At 43.3% G+C, this 22185-nt stretch overlaps 1 protein-coding gene across 1 annotated transcript in view; it reads right to left on the bottom strand.

Moving 5' to 3' along the window:
* The window catches only part of MTTP (microsomal triglyceride transfer protein), a 277369-nt gene that overhangs the window by 37585 nt on the left and 217599 nt on the right, over nucleotides 1-22185 (bottom strand). Inside the window, exons 13-14 of the mRNA XM_085635746.1 lie at nucleotides 4431-4528; nucleotides 4219-4340 (exon numbers count right to left, since the gene is read on the bottom strand). Coding sequence (XP_085491872.1) covers nucleotides 4219-4340; nucleotides 4431-4528 — 220 coding nt within the window. The remainder of the gene's footprint in view (nucleotides 1-4218; nucleotides 4341-4430; nucleotides 4529-22185) is intronic.

Here is a 22185-nt window from a genome sequence, read left to right as displayed (position 1 = left end):
TCCTGCCGATGTTATGAGATGTCTGCTGGGTCGGTAGCCATCCCTAAATTTGGCGGACGGTAGGCGCTGCCCTTCCCGAGCCTTTACTGGCCCCATCCTTGGTGCTGTATTCATTTATTAAGGGGAGGGAGGCACACATACTCCTTCCCTGAGCCTTTTTGGGGTCTGGGGACCCATTTCATGGGGCCATATTTTCTTTTCAAGTGGAGGGTGTACATTGCCCCCCTTCCTGAGCCATTTTGGGATTAGAGGCCCTAATTCCCCGGGCCGTATTTTTTCTGTATGCAGAAGGGGCACGTGGCCCTCTTCTTGAGCATTTTCATCCCGGGGATCCCATCCGCGGGGCCTAATGTCAATACCCCGGTGCACACCGGCGCATTGCTCCCACCCGGATGGGTCATGTATTTTTCTCTGCTCTCGGCAGGTGGGGGCAATCTTGGTTTCCCTGCCTGCAACAGCATGGCATAGCATGGCAACAAATGTGTGCTCCTACCCAGCTGGAGCATTTTTTCAGCTCCCACTGGGTGGCAGCACACATGTTTCCCTGCCTAAGCTGTCACAGGCAGGGAAACAGTGTATTGGGGTGGGCTCCCTCAGACACTGTGATAGAGCCGGCCTCAGAGGATTGGGTCTCCAGGGCCCTTGGTGTCACAGAGTGGGGTATGTGCACCCCTTTCTTCTATAACTATATTTTGGCGATGGGGCTGGGGTCCCCGGGAGCTTTCCAGGCTTGGGGAGGGAGCCGGGCACCACCCTCTCATTTAATAATTATGCCGGACCTCAGGGGATAAGGTTTTAGTTGGGCTGTATTCAGCTCACAGAGGGGGGGCCTTACATCCCTCCCCTTTCATTATTACGCCAGGCACCGAGGAGGGGGTTCCTGGGGCCTTATCAGCTCGGGGATTGGGGCCGCATGCCCCTCCCTTTTCATTATTATGCCTGACCTCAGGGGATGGGATCCCCAGGGCTTTAGGTGGCTCGCGGAGTGGGGGACCCAATGCATGCCCCCCTTCTCCTTATAAATTAAGTGGGCCCTGGGCGAAGATCTCCCTTAGGCTGGCATTGGCTCCGGGAGGGGGGCCCAACACATGCACTCCTCTCTGAATAATTAATAAGAATTGCCCACTGGGCCCTGGCCCATCTCAGGGGTCAGTTTACTATGCCCCCCACTTTGTTCCCTGTGATCCTATGGGAGTACTGCGGATTGTGGCCTAAAAACATTTTTTTTCATTTTGGCCATGGGGGTCAAAGACTGGGAAGGTGGTATCCCTACCCTGTCCCTTATATTGTTTTTTTTTGGGACACCCTAAACAAAAAATTGTTATAAACAAAAACCATGAAAACGAATTATAAATGAGCAGCAGGAACTGGTCTTTTGTAACTCACTACTCTTTAAAGGAGCACCCCATAATGCCCTTCAAGTACTTTTTTGTTTATATTTTTTTTAGGTTTGTGCTGCCCCTAGAAACAGGGAGGGACACAGACAAAATTTTTTTTATCTTGTGGGGGGGTGCAGGAAGTGCTGCAGCCTACCCCATGCCGAGCATGGCATGGGTTTTGCATTATGTATGGTCATAAAATATTACTTTACATTAAAAATCCCTGGAAATTAACTGAAAAAAACAACGGTCAAAGTGACGCTATCATTAGGTGTTGTAATACTATCTTACTTTGCATTTTTTTTAAACCCTTAGAAATTCACTGAAAAAAATAAAGGTTAAAGGGGCTTTATAGTTAGGTGGAAATGTCAGTTGAACAAAAAAAAACACTGAAATTCACCAGTTATAGTTATCTGTACCTAACCATAACTCCTGAGCTAAATTAACTATAACTCACAGCCTTGCGGTGCACTGTTAATTACCTCACATATTACATTACTCCTGACATGTTATATGGCACCATTGATAACATCACTGAAACATATGAAATGGCATAATTGATTAAAACACTGTGTATTGTTGGGGTACGCAGTTTTTTTAACGAGAAATTATAAATTTCCTAAAACGTACCCGAGTTACAAAAATACGCTGTTTCTCATATTTTTCTTCTGACAGAGCTTGAAAACAGTAACATAATCATAGATCAAGCCAAGTCAGTTTCAAACACACATTAGTAAATCCAGTAGGTCTGGTCTTTAGGTGTGAAATATACAAATGGAATTTCTGAAAGCCTGTGTTGACACTTTTGTTTTGCCAATCTTTGTTTATCATAGTTCAAAGGGTGCCCGTGCAGGCAAGTGCACGTCCTGATTAAAACATCAAAAAAACACGCTTCAGTAAAAAAGCAAAACAAAAATCACGCTGCAGTGAAAAAGCAAAAACAAAAATGATTTAATGTGGGATTATTCTGTGATGTAAAATAATATCTCATCCAGGAGGCAGACTCATATGCCAAATTACACCTAATACCAATACCATGAGGTGAAGGAGAAATACTCACTTGGGGGAAACAAAACGATTCTACATAAATTTAAAACATTTTATTACAAAAAGTCACCTCCCAGCGATACTGGTAAGCCAGGCCTAAAATCAGTTCAAGTTTCATTACTTTCTGAGATTCCCATGAGAAACGCGGAGTTCAGGAGACTTCATTCACAAAATTATTGGTTCTCCTAGTCTATCTTTAGAGCTTCATGAACAACGACAACATGATGGTCTGCCAACATATGCATGAGGAATAGGAATAAGACCCAGGCTGCTATGTTCCTATTACCACAGGCGGTCTACTTCGGCTTAGGCTACAAAAGTCCCATGAATATCATTATTCCGTACCCTAGTTAATATAGGACTAATGTTAGTTCTGTACCTTTAGTATCCTTTAGGTGAGGACAGCTATCTTTTGGAAGATTTGAGATATGAAATTGAATGTGAGTGGGAAAATATAAGAAGAGTTTGAAAGGTATGTGAGGTTACTTAAATTATATAATCAGTAGTACCCCGTATCATCATACAACAAGACTAATGTTAGGATTTTATCTCTAGAATTTAACAGAAGGTGAATATAGGTGAAGCCCCGGGATTATAAACAAGAAGAACAAATAGATACAAGGTCAAAAATTGCTGCCTGTATGAGGTAAGAATAGGACTATACACCCTCTCTTCTTTTTCTCAATATAACACGAGTAATCCCCACGTTAAAAATGAGATATTTATCTTCTGGCACTTTCTATGTACATTTTTGTAGACCTCATGGACTAATGGCCAAGAAAGCTGAGTAAATTAAGGTCTCAGTAACATGAAATGAGGTAACAATCATTTCTGCTAATAATCGCAACAACTGTTTGTGCAATCAGGAAGGCCAGTGTTTGGTCCTTCCCCTGGTTGTTAGAAGGGGGTAAGAGGGCTCCCAGTGACCTGAGGCATATACAAATACCAGCCCATATGATAGAATCAAGAGGGAACTGTGGGACATAATATGTAGAAAATCTGTCCATGTTTTAAAAAAATTCTTTAAAAATAAGCTAAATGAATTATTCAGACAAGCAGTTATTGAAATTTGAAATTGTAATAATGGTTAATCGAGTTGAAATACTATTCAAAAACCTGTGGAGTTAACTATATGTAAATTAATATACTGTATCTGCCAACAGGACTGAAATCCAAAAACAAGGCAACCAACAAGTGCCTTTTAAGAGAGACGTATAATTGTCTTGAGAAAGATAGAATAGTATAACTGAACCATCGAAACGCGTCGACGCTGCATTCAACACAATCCGAGGGAGTAGCTAATCCTATAGATAAGAAAGATTAATTGTATCTAGGACTAGTGTTCAAATTATTTGACTCGATGTGTTACCAAATGACAAATTGTATTGTTTGTTCTCTGTCTCTCTGTTAAATTGTCTTGTAATACATATATGTTAGGTACATATTTTTTCCTTTCTTCCGCCATAAGGATTGGAATCAAGTATACATGTTGATGGTCTTTTTCGTGTATATGTACAATATATGTTTTTATGGTACAATTAACTTGATTTTAATATGATTGTGATTTCTATTGTTTTTTTTTACTGCAAACACTATCAATTTTTTAATATTTTTTTTTTAAATATATCTTTGATATGTGGTATGGTTACATTCAGAACTGTGTATGATCTAACATATGGGCTAACATTTTTAAAAAAATGTCCTCTGCTGGGAACTTTGTGACCCAGTAGTTATACAAATCCTCCACCAAGGGAAATTCTATTTTCTACCTACTTCCGGTGACAACCATTACCTGACTAGCATGGAGCTCTGTGCTTCTGCCGAGTAGGAAAAGGTCCATATTGCTTCTCCGTAAGATGCCCGAACCCGAATACAGAATATCAAGCCGGTATGTGGAAGATATATCAGCTGTCCCTTAAAGATAGAAAGAAAGGACTATGACAAGAGTCACTCTTGATGGCCCTAACAAATGCATGAATACATCCTACTTTTTTCAATACATACGTGTCATATAGCCAGAATAGGCCGAAGAAGAGCCAGTCTTCGAGAAACGATCATAATTATGAACCCACATGTCCTTCAGAACTTGACGAATGAGCTTACTGTAGAAAAAACATGTCATGTCATTTCAGGACATTATTAGAGGAAAATTATCATAAATAACAAAATGTATACAGTTATATTTTTTATGTCAGTCTCTGGGTGTCCAATGTAAGGACAATAGTTCATTCTCTGTAAGGGCCATACTAATTGACCACACCCAGAAAACACGTTGGCTGTCTTTACTCGTAATCTCCAATGGGCCTGGTAACGCAAGTTAATGGGCCCATTGGGATTATGATGAATGCAGAAACACTGCACACACACACTTTCCACAGGGTACTCCAGCTGCTCAAAGCAGCTGAAATCTCTTGTTAAAAATATGGCTCTGAACGAGGAATAACCATGGGAATTAGTTTAAGCAAATTCAATTAGTCTCCATTTCTCCGTAGATTCTCAGGGTCCAACTAATAACGTAGTGGTTTTTCCAGCCCTTTGAGCTACAATAACATTCCAGTGGCTGGAATTCACACTTCTGTTACCAGGGACCCCGTAATGAGGCCCTATACGTAAGTAGGTGTAAGGAATTTCTTTTTTAAATCTTTTCTGTTGAAGCACAGATCAGCCATTCAATATGTAATTTCTGCTAATTAATTTTCTTAGAATCATATTCACGATCTAAAGATCACAGAAAGATCATGGCCCTGATTCACAAAAATAAATCTATGTGCGGAGATCTCTGCACACGTAAATTTATGTCTACACCTAGGCAGAGAGCGTCTCCTGCATGATATTCATCATTTCTCTGTGAAAATATTGGCACAAGATTGGGATTTATGAATCTTCAACCCATTATTCCCTCAAGATTGGAGACTCTTACGACTGAATTCACCACCTAAAAGTTATTATTAATAACTTTATATGATAATTTTGAAATACAACTATAGTGCATGGCATCCGATATGGATACTCCTAAAGGAAAAATACAGGAAAACAACATTTACCTGATGTAAACCACACATACCTGGCAAACATTAACCCTGCAAGCACATAAATACAGCCTACGCCCTAGGCTTTTCCCCTTGGATTGCTATAATGAGCTGACTGCCAGAGACTTGCTACAGCCTCCATGATCCAGTAGTCACAACTCAAGAGGAATAGGAACTTCACTGAGGAGGAGACAGACCTTGTAGTCACCTTAGCTGTAGATCATTACAGGGAACAGCATGGTGTGTCTCCATATGCACTGAGTGGAGTGAAGAAGGTGGTCTTGTGGCAGTAGTTGACCGACTATGTCAATGCATTGTAGGTGAAGGAACACACTATAGTGGACCAGAAAAAGAAGGGGTCCAGCTCAACCAGTCTTCAGTGCAGCAACAAGCTCTGACAAGCACAAACCTATTTTTCTTGCCTGCATTGGGTATGCCATCCCTGGGAAACCCTCAACATTTTCTTGTGATCTTGCAGAGATGGAAACAATTACTAAGTACACTTTTCTCTAGCTGCTGGGAAAGTTCTTTCTGATCACTGCTGCAATTCCCAGGTCCTTGACGCTGGCTACTAGGTACCAGACCTCTTTCCGACCAGGGCTCTGGCAAGGTCATGTCCTTTGTGGTCATCTGTACCCTTGTGGAGTCAGGAGTCCTTCTGCTTCTGTGTCCCTGGAGCAGGCAAAAAGGAGGTCAAACATTTGACACTTGGAGAGCAGTTCCAGTCCATATGTGCCATAGGAATTCAGTGGTCTATGGTCATTTTTTTCCAGCAGGGCCTTCTTTCTTCAGGTGCTAGCTTTCCTGGTCCAGAGGTGTTGTGAGGTGGTGGTGAGTTACACAGTCTTACCCTAAATGGTAGCCATTGATTGGAGAATTGTTCCCACCCATTTCTTTCTATTTTCTCCCCCTATGCCCATCTCCTGTTGTAGCACTTGCTCTACGCTTTACTGTAAAACATCACAGAAATCCTAAATCTAAAATGGCTAGTCCCTTCTTCTATCAGAAGAGGCTATGGCTCTCCCTAAACCAATCCCATATTTCAATTAGGCCTTTTCACTCTGTTAGGGCCAAGAACTGTTTTGCTTCTGCTGGCACTGAAGCCAGAAAGTCTTGGAGAGCCTTGTGAATTAATGGGAGCAAATCCTTTCAGCCACATTTGTTATCTCCAGGTCACAAGAGGTAGTGTGAAAGCTATGCTTTTTTTCTGCCAACTGTTACTGTCCCCTCCAAATGGCTAATCCTTGTCAAGTGCCAGCTGTTGACAGTACCCCTGCCTGTGTGGCCTCAGAGGCCAAACCATTGTCTTATGGAGAGCAGGGTCACTAACTGCAGCCTGGAATGAGTATTGGACTTCTTGAGGTGAGGTAAGTGGCCACACAAAATGGATTTTATAAGGGTAATTTCCACTGTAGTTATCAGAAGTCTTCTTTTGCCATGAAATTTGAAAATCTGAGTGGTAAATAACTCCGAGTCATTTTGGTAGCAGTTTCTCAAATGAAAAAGTAAATTTTGATTACATTACACATAGTCAAAAAATAACAAATGAAAAGGAGCGTAAAATTCTATTTAGGATTATCTGTTACAAAATCAACAGATGGTTAAACTGTTCTCCAGCAATAGATCAAGTATTCATGATGTGACGAATAAAAGTGATTCAGGAGTCTTGCGAGTTGCTTTGATTCCAATTTTATTAAAAAATTGCCAATTTGACAGAAGCAATCCACGCGGCCCAGCCAATGCGTTTCGTCCCTGTGGGACTCCATCAGGGCTTGATCAATATCCCAATGTTGTCATCCACCCAGTGATAGCTCCTGTTATCTCAGAAATGCCCATAGATACAATTTTGTACCACTAGATGGCTTGTTGTGCTCCCATCTTATCTTCATCCTTTCTTCTTCCTGATTCGAATGTCCTATGATTCTTCCTATGAGTCATCTAGTGGTACAAAATTGTATATATGAGGTTTATTCTCATATGTTCTTAATACCATTTGTGCCACCTATCCTGGTTCTCCTCAGTGAAACTGTTACAGTCTGAAATGTATCTTTAGTTTTTTCATCAGCTGCTCGATCTAAGAACACATGCCCACCACCTTATTTCAGGAAACAGGTTTAGCAGCTAACATCTAGGGATCCATCCACAAAGGAAGCATTCATGGCAGTAGTATTTAAGACACTAGAATATATCATTTGTAAGGGCATATTGTAACTTGCAACTAACAATTATAAGATTAAAATGTTTGATTTATCTATACTTTACTGTCATATATTGCTTTCTGCTATTCAACATCTCTGTTTTAGTCATATACACAGTCTATCTAATGACATGCCTCCAAAATAGATATCCCTTTTGTTTGAGCTCCTGGGATCAAATAGCAGACACTGATGTCATTTGATGCATGAGAAGAGGACGCCATCAGTTGCAGAAAGAGGAGACTGTTGGTTCCTTATTGGATAGCATCTAAAAAAAGACTGACGGATAGCAAGTTCCAAGGCAACAGCGACAACGCCACAGATTCTTCTCTTGAATAAGAGGGACTTTCCAAAGTCCAGCCATCTGCCTTTGTTTACCGCTGTTGACTGTCCTCCTCCTCTTCCGTTCATATCAGGTGTAGCTACATTTTTCTGTCAACCTTTATAAGACAGGAAACTCTTACTGAGAAGTTTCAAAATCTCCCTCCCACAACTCTCAGATGTCAACAGTCTATGCATAGACAGCTAGCTGGCATTGTTAGACAGCCACACATGCATGGTGTGGTCATTTGCATGGGAAAATCTGGGAGAATCAATTTTTCCAACAACCATCCTCTGTGCAGAGGGATATTGATCAAATCGAGAGACTCTGCAAGCCATCAGAGTCCACCAGGGAAGGGTCCTAATGTTGATTGATAACTTGCACCAAGAACATTTAGAAGTGTTGAAAGAGACGGATGCAAGACATCATGTCTTATTCAGGTTGATGATGCATCTCCTATTAGACCGGTGCCTCTGTCAATCTGCATGGCCAAGTCATGTCCCTCAGTCAACTGGTGCACAACACCAACCTGTACAACCTACCTGAAAACCCTACTAACTTCCCACCTGCTCAGCCTAATCTGCACCCAGTATTGCGTAGCCAGGCATGCAGACAACTCCTTCCATCCATGTGGGTGTGCACAACAACCTCCTCTCAATTGACAAATTTATCCACCACTATTACCATTATACACACAAATGTATATATATTTTATGTGTTTTTCACTGAAAAAATCATAGGTTTAAGGGACGTTATAGTTAGCTGGACATTTAGGTTATTGATTGGTTGTCTGAGTATTTGTTTGGGAGATTGAGTGTGTGTGTGGGTGGGTGGGAGGTGTGTGACTCTGTGCATAGATGTGTGAGTGGTTGATAAACGGGGTGTATGGGTTCAACAGTGCATGTGGAAACAGCTGTATGGGTGCGTGAGCGTGTGTATGTGTGTGTTGGTGAGTGAATAGATGTCTCATTGGTACATGTCCAAGTAACTACATATGTAAAAGGCAGTGTATGTGACATTTGAAGTATATAAATGACTCTACATGATAGTCAGTGATTGTGAGACTGGCTGTTTGGATGACTGTGTACTTGTATCACTGATTATATAAGAGAGTAAGCATGCATTAGTATCTGTATGAATAAGTGAGGTGGTGTGTGTATAATTGTATAGGTGAGTAAATGGGAGTGTGATTGATTCTTAGCATTACTGACTAGGTGTGTGAGTAACTGCATGGATGAGTGGCAGTGTGTGAGTGTCTGTATAGGTGTATGAGTGTATATGATAGTGTTGTATTGATGAGTGACTGCGTGTATGAGTGTATGGATGAATGAGTGGATGTGTGTGTAGACCTAGGAATCAGTGAGTGCATATGTAGTAACTGGTATTGGTGTGTCAATGATTTAGAAAATGGTAGCCTGTATTTTACAGTGGGTGTATCAAAGGTTATATTACAGTGTGAGGAGGTGCATCAGATTTTCAGGTGGATGATGTAATCAGTGATGTCATCAGTGATGTCATCAGTGATGTCACTGACCATGTCATGAATGATGTAATATGTGCTGTCATGAGCAGTGCATTGCGGGTGCGCGAGTTATAGTTAGCTGAACTAACTATAACAGTGGAATTTCTATGGTTTTGTAAGAGTGAAATGTCCAGCTAACTATAATGTCCCTGAAACCTATGTTTTTTTTCAGTGAATTTCTAAGGTTTTTTAAATGCTAATTTCTAACTTTAACGTACCTGAAACCTATGTTTTTTTTCAGTGAATATATATTCACTTAAAAAACCATAGGTTTCACACACGTTATAGTTAGGAATTAGCATTTAAAAAAACTTGCAAATTCACTTAAAAACCATAGGTTTCACACATGTTATAGTTAGGTGAACATTTCACTCGTAAAAAACCAATGAAATACCCCCGTTATAGTTAGTTCAGATAACTATAACTCGCGCGCCCGCAATCCACTGCTCATGACGTCACATATTACAACACTCATGAACTGGTCAGTGGCATCACTCATGACATCACTGATGACATCATCCTTGTGATATAGTGGCGGTCGCGCGAGTTATAGTTATCTGAACTAACTATAACGGGGGAATTTCATTGGTTTTTTACAAGTGAAATGTCCACCTAACTATAACATGTGTGAAACCTATGGTTTTTTAAGTGAAATTGCAAGGTTTTTTAAATGCTAATTCCTAACTATAACATGTGTGAAACCTATGGTTTTTTAAGTGAATTTGTACGGTTTTTTAAATGCTAAGTTATGTATGTATTAATATAAATATTTTTTTAAGGTTTTTTACCGTGCGCGCACCGTGCGCGCACCCCGCGATTTTTTAAGAAAAAAAAATGTTTTTTTCACCCTTCGGGGTCCTTCAGGGACCCCCTGACAAAGGCTAGGGGGTCAGGAACTCTCTACCCTGCCCCCTTTTCACGTTCGCCACCTCTCTTTTTCAGTGTCGCACCCAAAACAAACAAAATGGCGGACAACACTTCCTGATTTCGACCTATTCGAATGTTGACTGACATGTAACCACCAATCAGAATTACGCTTGCGCACGGCACCGTGCGCGCGGTGCGCGCATATAGATATTTATGTACTTTTAAATGCAATTTTGTCAGGAACTACTGTACAGATTGACTCCATATATGCAAAAGGCACATGCCTGACCTGAGGACTATCTCTCTGCCAAATTTCAAGTAATTCTGTTCAGCCGTTTGGGCTGTACCTTCGACTAAAGGTCCTATGGGAAATAAAATGGGGAAAACGTGTTTTGGGACCCCCCATTTTTCTCGGCCCCCGCTTGACGAATCACCCCGAGACTTTCAGGGTAGGAGCTGAGCGGAGCGCCCCATTAGTTTTGAAACTTTCGCGAGGATTCATCAACCGGTGGCAAAGTTATTCAAAATAGAATTTTCAGATTTCCTATGGAAACACGGTCCTAACTATAACTATCTACTGGCGACCGCCAGTAGATAATATATACATTCATACATACATATGACAGTAAAAGAATGGAATGTGCTAGAGACGTACCTGAAACCCATGGTTTTTTCAGTGAATTTCAATGGTTTTTTAAATGCTAATTTCTAACTAGGACATCCCTATTATGTTCCCTTGAATCCTGAAGGTCCCTGGTGGCCAAGTAATCCACCAGGTACATCCAGTAAGCACCACAGACCTGCGTTTCAGAGAGGTTTTCTGAGGCCACGCCCCTTTTTACACCACTCTGCAAACACGGCTTCTGGCGCACTGCTGCTCAGAGGATGAAGTCCACTTGTGTCTTGAGGGTCCTCAAGGCACAAGAGGACCTCATCGCCCAACTAGCAGTGCACTAGAAGCCACGTTTGCAGAGTGGTGTAAAAAGGAGCATGGCCTCGGAGCACCTCTCTGCAACGCAGCCCTGTGGCGTTTACAAGAGGTACCTGGTGGACTAGTTGGACCCCAGGGACCATCAGGATTGAAGGGGAATTATTCCCCCAACTTAAAACACGCCACAGGTTGTGTTTGCACTGTGGTGCAGGGAGGGGGGTGGGGCCTGATGTGACAAGTGTGCAAACGCGCCCTCTGGTGCATTTTAAGTTGGGTGATTAAGTCTCCTTGAATTCTGAGGGTCCCTGAGGGCCAACTAGCCCACCAGCTACCTCCAGTAAGCGCCACAGAGCTGTGTTGCAGGGTGGTGTAAAAAGGGGGCGTGGCCTTGGACCACCACTCTGCAATGCAGCTCCCTGGCACTTACTGGTGGTACCTGGTGGGCTAGTTGGCCCCCAAGGACTCTTAGGATTGAAGGGGACTTAATCCTCCAACTTAAAACGCGCCACAGGGCACATCTGCACACTTGTCAAATCAGGCCACGCCCCTCCCTGCACCACTGTGCAAACGCGCCCCCTTGTGCGTTGTAAATTGGGGGATTAAATCCCAACTAGCCCACCTGGTACCTCCAGTAAGCGCCGAAGAGCTGCGTTGCAGAGAGGTGTAAAAAGGGCCATGGCTTCGGACCACATCTCTGCAAGGCAGCCTTGTGGCTCATACTGGAGGTACTTGGGGGGCTAGTTGGCCCCCAGGGACACCCGGTATTGAAGGGGAATTAATTCCCCAACTTAAAACGCGCCACAGGGCGCATTTGCAGAGTGTTGCTGGGAGGGGGCGGGGCCTCCGGCACGATGCCGGTCTTTATTATTTTTTTTGGCCCCCCTTTGTTTTTCCTTTTTTGATCCCTGGGGACCCCATCCCCCAGGGCCTGGACCCTTTAAAAAAAAAAATCTAAATGGGAAGGGGGCCGCGTGGGCCCCCCTCCTGTGTCCAATTCTGGCCCATGGGGCGGGGACCCCATCCCCCGGGGCATGGCCACATATATATTTTTTTAAGGAGGGGGGCTGCGTGGCCCCCCTCCTGAGGCCTCTATTGGCCCGAGCACCCCATCCCCCGGGGCCAGCCTTTATTTATTTTTAGGGGAGGGGGCTGCATGGCCCCCCTCCCAGGCCACTCCTGGCCCCGGGGACCCCATCCCCGGGGCCTGTCCTTTCCATTGGGGGCTGTGGGGGGAGCCCCAATTACCCCACGGTACCGCTGTCTCCCCGCCTCCTGCAGGTGCCAGCATTGCTATTCTACACGTGTGGAAAAACAATCTGCTTTGGATTTTGGAAGAGTGAGCAGGTTTCCCTGCTCTCGCTTCCAAAATCTAAAACAAGTTTGCTATGACAGGGTGGGAGCCACACGACTCCCGCCCTGCCATAGCAAACAGCAGTTTCCCGGGGGTGAGTACCTTGGGACACTGCAGGAGCCAGCCCTGGGGGGTGGCGGTCCCCAGGGCCACCAAGGGCTCCAGGAGGGGGACTGCGCGACCCCCCTCCCTATGAGTGCAAAGAACCGGGAAGGTGGTGGTCCATTACGGACCCCTGAATTTACATGATTAGTGCCCCGGGGTGGTGGCGGTCCCCGGGGCGTGTGGGGGGCTTGAGTCCCCCCACACAGTTTAATTAAATTAATTAATTAATTAATTTAAAAAAAGAAGCCCCGGGGTGGCAGTCCCCGGGACTTTGGGGGGCCTTGGAGGCCCCACCACAAATTAAACAAGCCCCGGGGGTGGCGGTCCCCGGGGCTGCGGGAGGGCTGCGTGCCCTCCCGCATATTATCAACATAGTCCCGGGGAGGTGGCGGTCCTCGGTGCTGCAGGGCCCCCGTGGTCCCCCGCTAATATTTTTTGGCAATGCCCCCGGGACCTGGCCCACCCGGTGGCTTCATTTAAATGAAGCGCGGGAGCCTGCGCTGCATTTATTTAAAAAATTTTGGCGGGACTCGCGACTCCAGCGCAAATTTCTCTGATTTTTTTTTTTTTTAAATGCTTATTTTGGACCTGGGAGTCCACTGTGGGAAAACATGTTTTGGGGCCCCCTTTTTTTCTCGCCCTCTGCTTGTCGAATCACCCTGAAACTTTCAAGACAGGAGCGGGCCACTAGTTTTGAAACTTTCACGAAGATTCGTCAACCGGCGCCAAAGATATTGAGAAAACAAAAAACGCTTTTTCCATGGAAACGAGGTCCTAACTATAACAACCTACTGGTGACCGCCAGTAGGTTATATATATATCTGTGTGTGTGTGTGTGTGTATATATATATATATATATATATGTGTGTGTGTATATATATATATGTTGATAATATGCGGGAGGGCACGCGGCCCTCCTGCAGCCCCGGGAACGCCACCCACTGGGGCTTGTTTAATTTGTGGGGGGGCCTCCAAGGCCCATCCAAGCCCCGGGGACAGCCACCCCTGGGGCTTTTGTCAAATATTCGTGGGGGCACATGGCCCCCCCGCAGCCACCGGGAGCGCCACCCCCAGGTCTTCTTTCTTTAATTAAACTAAACTGTGTGAGGGCTCAACCCCCCCACATGTCCCGGGGAACGCCACCTCCCCGGGGGCACTAATCATGTAAATCCGGGGGTCCGTTATGGACCCCCGAGCCCTGGGGACCACCACCTCCCCGGGGCTTTGCACTCGTAGGGAGGGGGCCACGCGGCCCCCCTCCTGGAGACCTTGATGGCCCTGGGGACCGCTACCCCTCAGGGCCAGATCCTGCAGTGTACCAGGGTGCTCACCACCGGGCCAATGCTGTTTGCTATGTCTCCTGCCCTGTCATAGCAAACTTGCTTCGGATTTTGGAAGCGAGAGCAGGGAAACCTGCTCTCTATTCCAAAATCCGAAGCAGATTGCTTTTCCACACGGGGAGCTGCATGTCAGCAGCTCCCCGTGGGGCCCAAAAAAAGGAAAAAGAAGGGGGGGGGGCACAGAGCCCCCTTCTAAAAATAAAATAAAGACCGGCATTGTGCCGGAGGCCCCGCCCCCTCCCAGCAACACTCTGCAAACACGCCCTGTGGCACGTTTTAATTTGGGGAATTCATTCTCTTTCAATACTGGGGGTCCCTGGGGGCCAACTAGCCCACCAGGTACCTCCAGTATGCGCCACAGGGCTGCCTTGCAGAGAGGTGGTCCGAGGCCACACTCTTTTTTACACCTCTCTACAACGCAGCTCTGTGGCACTTACTGGAGGTACCTGGTGGGCTAGTTGGACCTCAGGGACCCTCAGGACCCAAGAGGATTGAATCCCCCAATTTACAATGCACCAGGGAGCGTGTTATTGTCATCAGTGATGTCACTGACCATGTCATGAATATGTGACGTCATGAGCAGTGCATTGCGGGTGCGTGAGTTATAGTTAGCTGAACTAACTATAACGGTGGAATTTCTATGGTTTTGTAAGAGTGAAATGTCCAGCTAACTATAACGTCCCTGAAACCTGTGTTTTTTTCAGTGAATTTCTAAGGTTTTTTAAATGCTAATTTCTAACTATAACATACCTGAAACCTATGTTTTTTTCAGTGAATATATATATATATATATATATATATATATATCAAAAAGATTCGCGATAATGGTCAGATTGTGGTCATGGGTGCTGACAAGGGAGGGAACATAGTTTTATGGCCTAAACTTGAGTATCTCCAGGAGGCACAACGCCACTTATCGGATACTGATTGCTATTGCAAAGTAGGTCGAGATTATCTCACACAATTTAAAAAAACTGTCTCCTCCCTGCTGGCACAATGGAAAAGAATGGGGCTTCTCTCCAAAAATGAGTATTTGTTTCTCAAGAATGACCATCCAACTACAGCCACCCTTTACTTTATTCCTAAGGTTCACAAGGGAATTCACCCTATACCTGGCAGACCTATCATCTCTGCCAGGAAGAGCCTTTTGGAAGCCATGTCCAAGTATGTTGACTATTTTCTTCAGCCACATATGATTGCTTTGCCGTCCTTTATGAAGGACACTGGCGATTTTTTGAAGAAAATACAAGAAGTTCATTGGCAACCGAATTTCATGTTGATTACGCTAGACATCGCTTCCCTTTATACGAGTATAATACACTCACAAGGATTGGAGGCTATAGAATACTTCTTGGCCTTTCGCTCCATCAATTTCAAAGAGCATAATGTCATGCTCCTTCAAATGATTGACCTTTGCCTCAATAACAATGTATTTCTCTTCAATAAAGTTTTATACAAACAACTTAGGGGCGTGGCCATGGGGGCATGTTTTTCCCCAACCTATGCCTGCCTTTTGGTGGGTTGGTGGGAGGAACATGTCCTCCGAGCCGCACACAAGAACATGTGGGATTCACATATTCGATACTATGGCAGGTACATAGACGATATTTTTATCGTTTGGGAAGGATCTAAAGAGGAGGCCTTCTCTTTTGTGAATTCAATTAACACCAACACTATGAATTTACAGTTTACGGCAAACATCAGTAAGGAGAGGGTGGAATTTTTGGATGTGGAGGTCTTTATTTTAGACGACCACATAGAAACCAAATTACACAGAAAGAGCACAGCTGGAAATTCCATCTTACATGCCAGCAGTGCCCATCCACCCCACCTCATATACAGCATACCGTATGGGGAATTTCTTCACCTACGGCGTATTTGCAGCCGTCAATCTGACCTTGAACAATGTCAGAAGGAAGCCTTTGATCGATTCCTTGCCCGAGGTTACAATCAATTTAACCTTAAAAGAGCACTTGATAAAGCCAATCTTTGCTAACGTGAATCCTGCCTTCCCACTGAACAACCCCATACCACATTCCCTGAGAGTGGAGTAACGAATGAGGTTACGCAACCTATTAGACTAATTACCACTTTTTGCAAACAACATAACAATTTCCGTGGTATCATTTACAAACATTGGCCCATTGTTCTGACTGACATGACCCTCAAATTCTTGTTGCCTGACTTACCTAACATCACATTTAGGAGAGCACCCTCTATGAGGGATGCTTTAGTTAAGTCTAATCCTGAAGTCATGGAAACAGTCACTTGGTTATCACGTTCTGGATTTTTTAAATGCACTTCATGCCGTGCTTGCAAATTTGGAACTAATGTTTCTGAATACACTACAGCGTTCAGTAACATTCCAGTACAAATAAAACACCATTACACCTGTCGTACGGACTATGCAGTTTATGTGCTTGAATGCACTTGTCATCTCAAGTATGTGGGCAGTACAAAATTACCGGTTTTCAATCGCATTTTGCAACATCTTCGTGCGATTGTTAACTCGGATTCCACGTACCCTGTTGCCCGACATTTTAAAGCCATCCATTACAACAAAATCAGTGACTTAAAATATTTTGTCATTGGGGCAGTGCCCCCTTCCATCCGTGGGGGCAACAGAGAGAAACAACTTCGTCAGCTAGAATCCTCTTTCATCCTATTGCTTGACACTAAAATGCCAAATGGGATGAATACGAGTGAGGACCTGCATAATTTCTTATAAATATTTTATAAATTCTGTATCTGATCCTTTGGATGTCTTTTTATGCGGATGAGCTAAAAACTTTTGGATTAGTCACTTATACATCTAGTTGTTTTATGCTTCCCTGGCAGTTTCAATATCAAATTTATTCTTTAAGACTATTTTTCTTTATTGTCTTCTGCTTTACCTCATTTTCTCTTCTTTTTTTCCCTTCACCGTTTTATTACTTTGATTCTCTTTTATCCTTCAAACTGTTATATTTCAGGATTTTAAGTAATTATTGTTTACTTAACTTTCAAGTTTTCATTCAGAGAATATGAGCATGAAACTGTGTTATTTTCAACCAATGAACCGTGGATTTTGTGTTTCAGTACATTTCAATTTTGATTGGGATCTATCACTGTATTTAATTAATTCTGGGGCACTTGCCGGATATTTTTTACAGTTAATGTAAGCTCAACATTATGATTTGTACTATTCTTTGTGATTTGTTGGAGTGTTAACTCTTTCAAATGAATTCACGTCAGTTTCATGGTGATTCCTCAGTTCTCTAGTATTTTGTTTATTTCTATTGAGCACGAAGGAATTGATTGGGTGTTACTATCTTTTTAAAGGAAGGTCCGGTCTCAGCGCGTCATGTGATCAAGATCGCGGAGGCGGACACTTGTCTGACTTAATGGAATAAATCAGAAATGAAACTTTAAACTGCTTGGCATATCTTCATTGGACAAACAGCAACGAGTGTGGTTCGAGGTCCGTACCTGTTTCTAGACTCCCCAGCTCGATTGGGAGTTCAGGACTTGTCTTCATATATATATATATATATATATATATATATATATATATATATGATTAAACAGGGTGCCTCGGATCTTAGAGATGCACTCCTCGAGGTAGCAGGTATCCAACCTTCTTTATTAGGAGAACTGCGCACCACAGCTGTTAAGTTGAAAGTCCCGACGCGTTTCGAAGCTCCCGCTTCTTCCTCATGGGACAGCAATGAGAAAAGTGACGAAAGCCTGCAACCATTATTTATCCATAGCGCATGCGCTCCCTGGTGAGAAGCATGCTGGTAGTTGCAGTAATTCATTCTCCTTCAGTGGAGTCCGTACACTTTAACTAAGTTTTTTGTTGCCTTTGAATTGTTCACAGCCCTCCGGTGGGCTCCAGGCGTGGTGTGCAGCTCTAGTCTGCGGCTCCCTCACGCTACAAGCAGGCTGTCTGATGGCAGCCATGTAGACCCGCTATCTCATTCCCAGCGGGTGGTGCATCTCCCGCGGCTGAGGCCGCCGCGTGAAACATGATTAAACAGGGTGCCTCGGATCTTAGAGATGCACTCCTCGAGGTAGCAGGTATCCAACCTTCTTTATTAGGAGAACTGCGCACCACAGCTGTTAAGTTGAAAGTCCCGACGCGTTTCGAAGCTCCCGCTTCTTCCTCATGGGACAGCAATGAGAAAAGTGACGAAAGCCTGCAACCATTATTTATCCATAGCGCATGCGCTCCCTGGTGAGAAGCATGCTGGTAGTTGCAGTAATTCATTCTCCTTCAGTGCAGACTAGAGCTGCACACCACGCCTGGAGCCCACCGGAGGGCTGTGAACAATTCAAAGGCAACAAAAAACTTAGTTAAAGTGTACGGACTCCACTGAAGGAGAATGAATTACTGCAACTACCAGCATGCTTCTCACCAGGGAGCGCATGCGCTATGGATAAATAATGGTTGCAGGCTTTCGTCACTTTTCTCATTGCTGTCCCATGAGGAAGAAGCGGGAGCTTCGAAACGCGTCGGGACTTTCAACTTAACAGCTGTGGTGCGCAGTTCTCCTAATAAAGAAGGTTGGATACCTGCTACCTCGAGGAGTGCATCTCTAAGATCCGAGGCACCCTGTTTAATCATATATATATATATATATATATCAACTCCTCCTTTCGCAACACCAGCCGGTGTTGCTGCAAGACACGGACACAAATACGCTGGTACAGGTATTTAGCTCAGTTTATTTCCACGCAAACTTCAATCCGGTTCTGACGCGTTTCGACCGACACAGCGGTCTTGATCACATGGTTTACACGAACAGAACGTAGTGCTTTTAAATCAAATGTGTGACACCTTACGAATAGACATGAAAAAAATACTTTACGTATAGGCATAGAAAAAATACTATCGCTTTGTTAAGATTCTCTCACATATGCCAATAACAGGATAAACCCTGTACTCTATTACAGATGACATTTTCCAGAAATGTAATATTACAATGAATGCATCCATATACAATGAAAAAAGATAAAATCAGATTGTTGCTCAAATGCGCAAAATTAGTTGGTATAATAAGATGAATGGGGAGATCGACATATGAAAAAATACAATTACCAATGATGTGCAAAATACGCAATATATGTGCAAAATACGCTAAATGGAAGTATATGTGCAAATACAGCAAGATGTGCAAATCTGCAAAAGAAAATGTGCAAATCTGGCAATATATATATTTGAATGTGCAAATACGGCTCGATATACACAACCCCCATATAAGGTGTAAAATATGCAAAGCATACATTGTAAACCAACATATTATCCTGAATACATTGTACATGGCACAATTATAAAATAAGTCTGGAAAGAAAGAAACAAAAGACCCTATACTCTTATACTTATAGTCTAATAGAGTCACAAAAAAGATGGCACACTGACAATATAACCAAAGCACGACTAAAAACACATAATGTGAAAATATATGTAGGCCACGAGGAAGCTGATAGATAAAATACCCAAAGTATATACTCATGAAACTGAACTCAAGTGCACGGGAAAGATATGAGATGTCAAAGTAGCTACTCTCACATCTTCATGACTATAGAAAACTCATAATGATGTAACTGTGCAAACAAATATTGGTAGACCAGAGGGAAACAGAGAGAGGACCCATATGTACACATTATGCTGATGAACCCACTAATGTGCAGTACTCAAAAACTCTCATAAAAAATGGTGCAAATCTTCCCCATTGTTCAGACCTCCCGGTATGCGGGTATCTAACTCCAGTATATATTTACATTCCAATTGCCTAAGGATTTTTTCACGGTTGCCCCCTCTCTTTTGCTTAGGTACCGAATCTATGACAAAGTAGCTCAGACAGCTCAGATTGTTGTTATGACAGGCTTTAAAATGTCTGGCTACCGGGTACGCAGGATCGGAGTTTACTATAGCTCGTAAGTGCTGCAGAATTCTATTGTAAGCTTGTAGCTTTGTACTGCCGACATATTGAAGTTTGCATGTACATTGCAATATATAAACCACATTATCAGTTCGACAGGTATAATGACCCTTCAAGTATTTGGGCTTGTCGCTGAAAGGTGTCATATAGTGGTAGGTGTTGGTTCCAAACTTACAAGCTCTGCACGAGGAGCATTTAAAAAATCCTTTAGTGGGAGTAAGCCAGGTGCCACCTGCTGATACTTCCGGACTACTGGAGACCAGCTCGTCCCTCATAGAGAACGCACGCCTATAGGTGACGGTAGGAGTATTGGGAAGTACTGTCTTTAGAGTGGGGTCAGTCAGCACAATGGGCCACTCTTTACAGATAATCTTTTTAATTTTCCTGGCCTGTCTGCTGTAGGTAGTAATCAATCTCATTTCACTTTTACTCGAATCGTTATCAGGAGCAGTACTGGTAACTACTGGAGTTTCCTGATTCGCTGTGTTTTTGACTACCAAAAGATCATCTCTATTTCTGAGATTTGCTTTGGTCAGAGCTTTGTTTAGGCTAAGTTCCTCATATCCACGCGCTAACAGCCTATTTTTAGCATCCAACTGATGTTGGTCGCGCGCTGAGATAGTGCTGCACGCTCTGTGGATGCGCAGGAATTCCCAATATGGAATACTTTTTATAGTATGTTGGGGGTGGAAAATCTGTGCGTGCAGTACCGTATTTCCTGATGTCTTTTTACGAAACAAGCTAGTCTCCAATACCCCGTCATGAACATGTACCGTTACATCAAGAAAGTTGACTTCGCTGGTGCTCACATCTACTGTGAATTCCAGATTTAGGTCATTAACATTGATGTTTTTAGCAAATTCAAATGCTTCATATTCCGTGCCCTTCCAAATGACAAACACGTCATCTATGTAACGCCACCAAGCCAGAATGTTGTTCGACCACTGATCCCCAAAGCGGGTCCTTAGGACATGCTTCTCCCACCAGCCTACATGTAAACATGCATAGCTAGGAGAGAAGCATGCCCCCATCGCCACGCCTCTTAATTGTTGAAACAACTCACCATTGAACTGAAACATATTATTATTAAGACAAATACGAATCATTTTCAATAACATGTTATTGTGGTTGTAAAACTCAATGTCTCTTTCACCCAAAAAATGAGCCACAGCCTTCAACCCATCTTCGTGAGCTATACTGGTGTATAACGCTGTGATGTCCATAGTCATAAGAACAGCATCAGAAGGCAAGTTCAGATTGTTCAATTTGTGTAAAAAGTCCATAGTATCTCTTAAATAGCTGGGCAAGTTGATCACTAATTCCTGGAGGAAAAAGTCTATGTATTTCGAGGTATTCTCGAATGTACCATTGATTGCCGATACTATCGGGCGTCCTGGAATCGGTTTGACTCCCTTATGCACCTTGGGGATGAAGTATATACTCGGAAGGATCGGATACTCCTTATTCAAAAATTGTAGTTCTTCCTTCGTGAGCAGCCCTTCTTTATGCCAGATATATAATTCATCTTTATATTGTTTATTAGTGCTCTCAACCAATGCTCTGGGTGTCCTACGATAGCATTCCGAGTTGTTGAGGTGCCGGTATGCTTCCTCCTTATATTCTTTTTTACCCCATAGGACTACGTTGCCTCCTTTATCTGATTTATTGATAATGACATTGCTGTTTTCCTTCAATTTGGACATCAAATTAAAATAGTCTCTCATTCTTTGGGTAGGTTTTGTCTTATTCCTTAGAGTCTGGTGCTGTAATTTTTTTAATTCATCAGTGACTCTCTCTTGAAATACGTCTATGGAATCACGCGGCATAGTAGGCATAAATGTGGAGGTCGGTTTGAACGGACTTTTGCAAGACTTGGAAATGTTAATCCCTTCATATTCTGCCACCTCCTGTGTAGCACTGGTAACTTCCTGACCTCTACCCAGTGCATTTAAGATAGTGATGGCTTGCATATCCGATGCCACTAGTCCTCTGGTGTTATTTTCACTCGTACTCACATGGCTTGTGGGTGTATCTAGTTCAGATCTCTTATTAGACTCTTCACTCAATTTGTTTTTAATGGTAAAGTATTTTTTTAATTTAATCTTTCTAATGAACTTGAATACGTCCACTCTCGTATGCACATAGTTAAAGTTGCTTTCTGGGCAGAACGAAA

Source organism: Triturus cristatus, chromosome 2_1, assembly GCF_964204655.1.
Source record: "Triturus cristatus chromosome 2_1, aTriCri1.1, whole genome shotgun sequence".
Taxonomy (NCBI): domain Eukaryota; kingdom Metazoa; phylum Chordata; class Amphibia; order Caudata; family Salamandridae; genus Triturus; species Triturus cristatus.
Note: the sequence above shows the minus strand (reverse complement) of the source record. Positions and strands in the feature narration are given on the sequence as shown.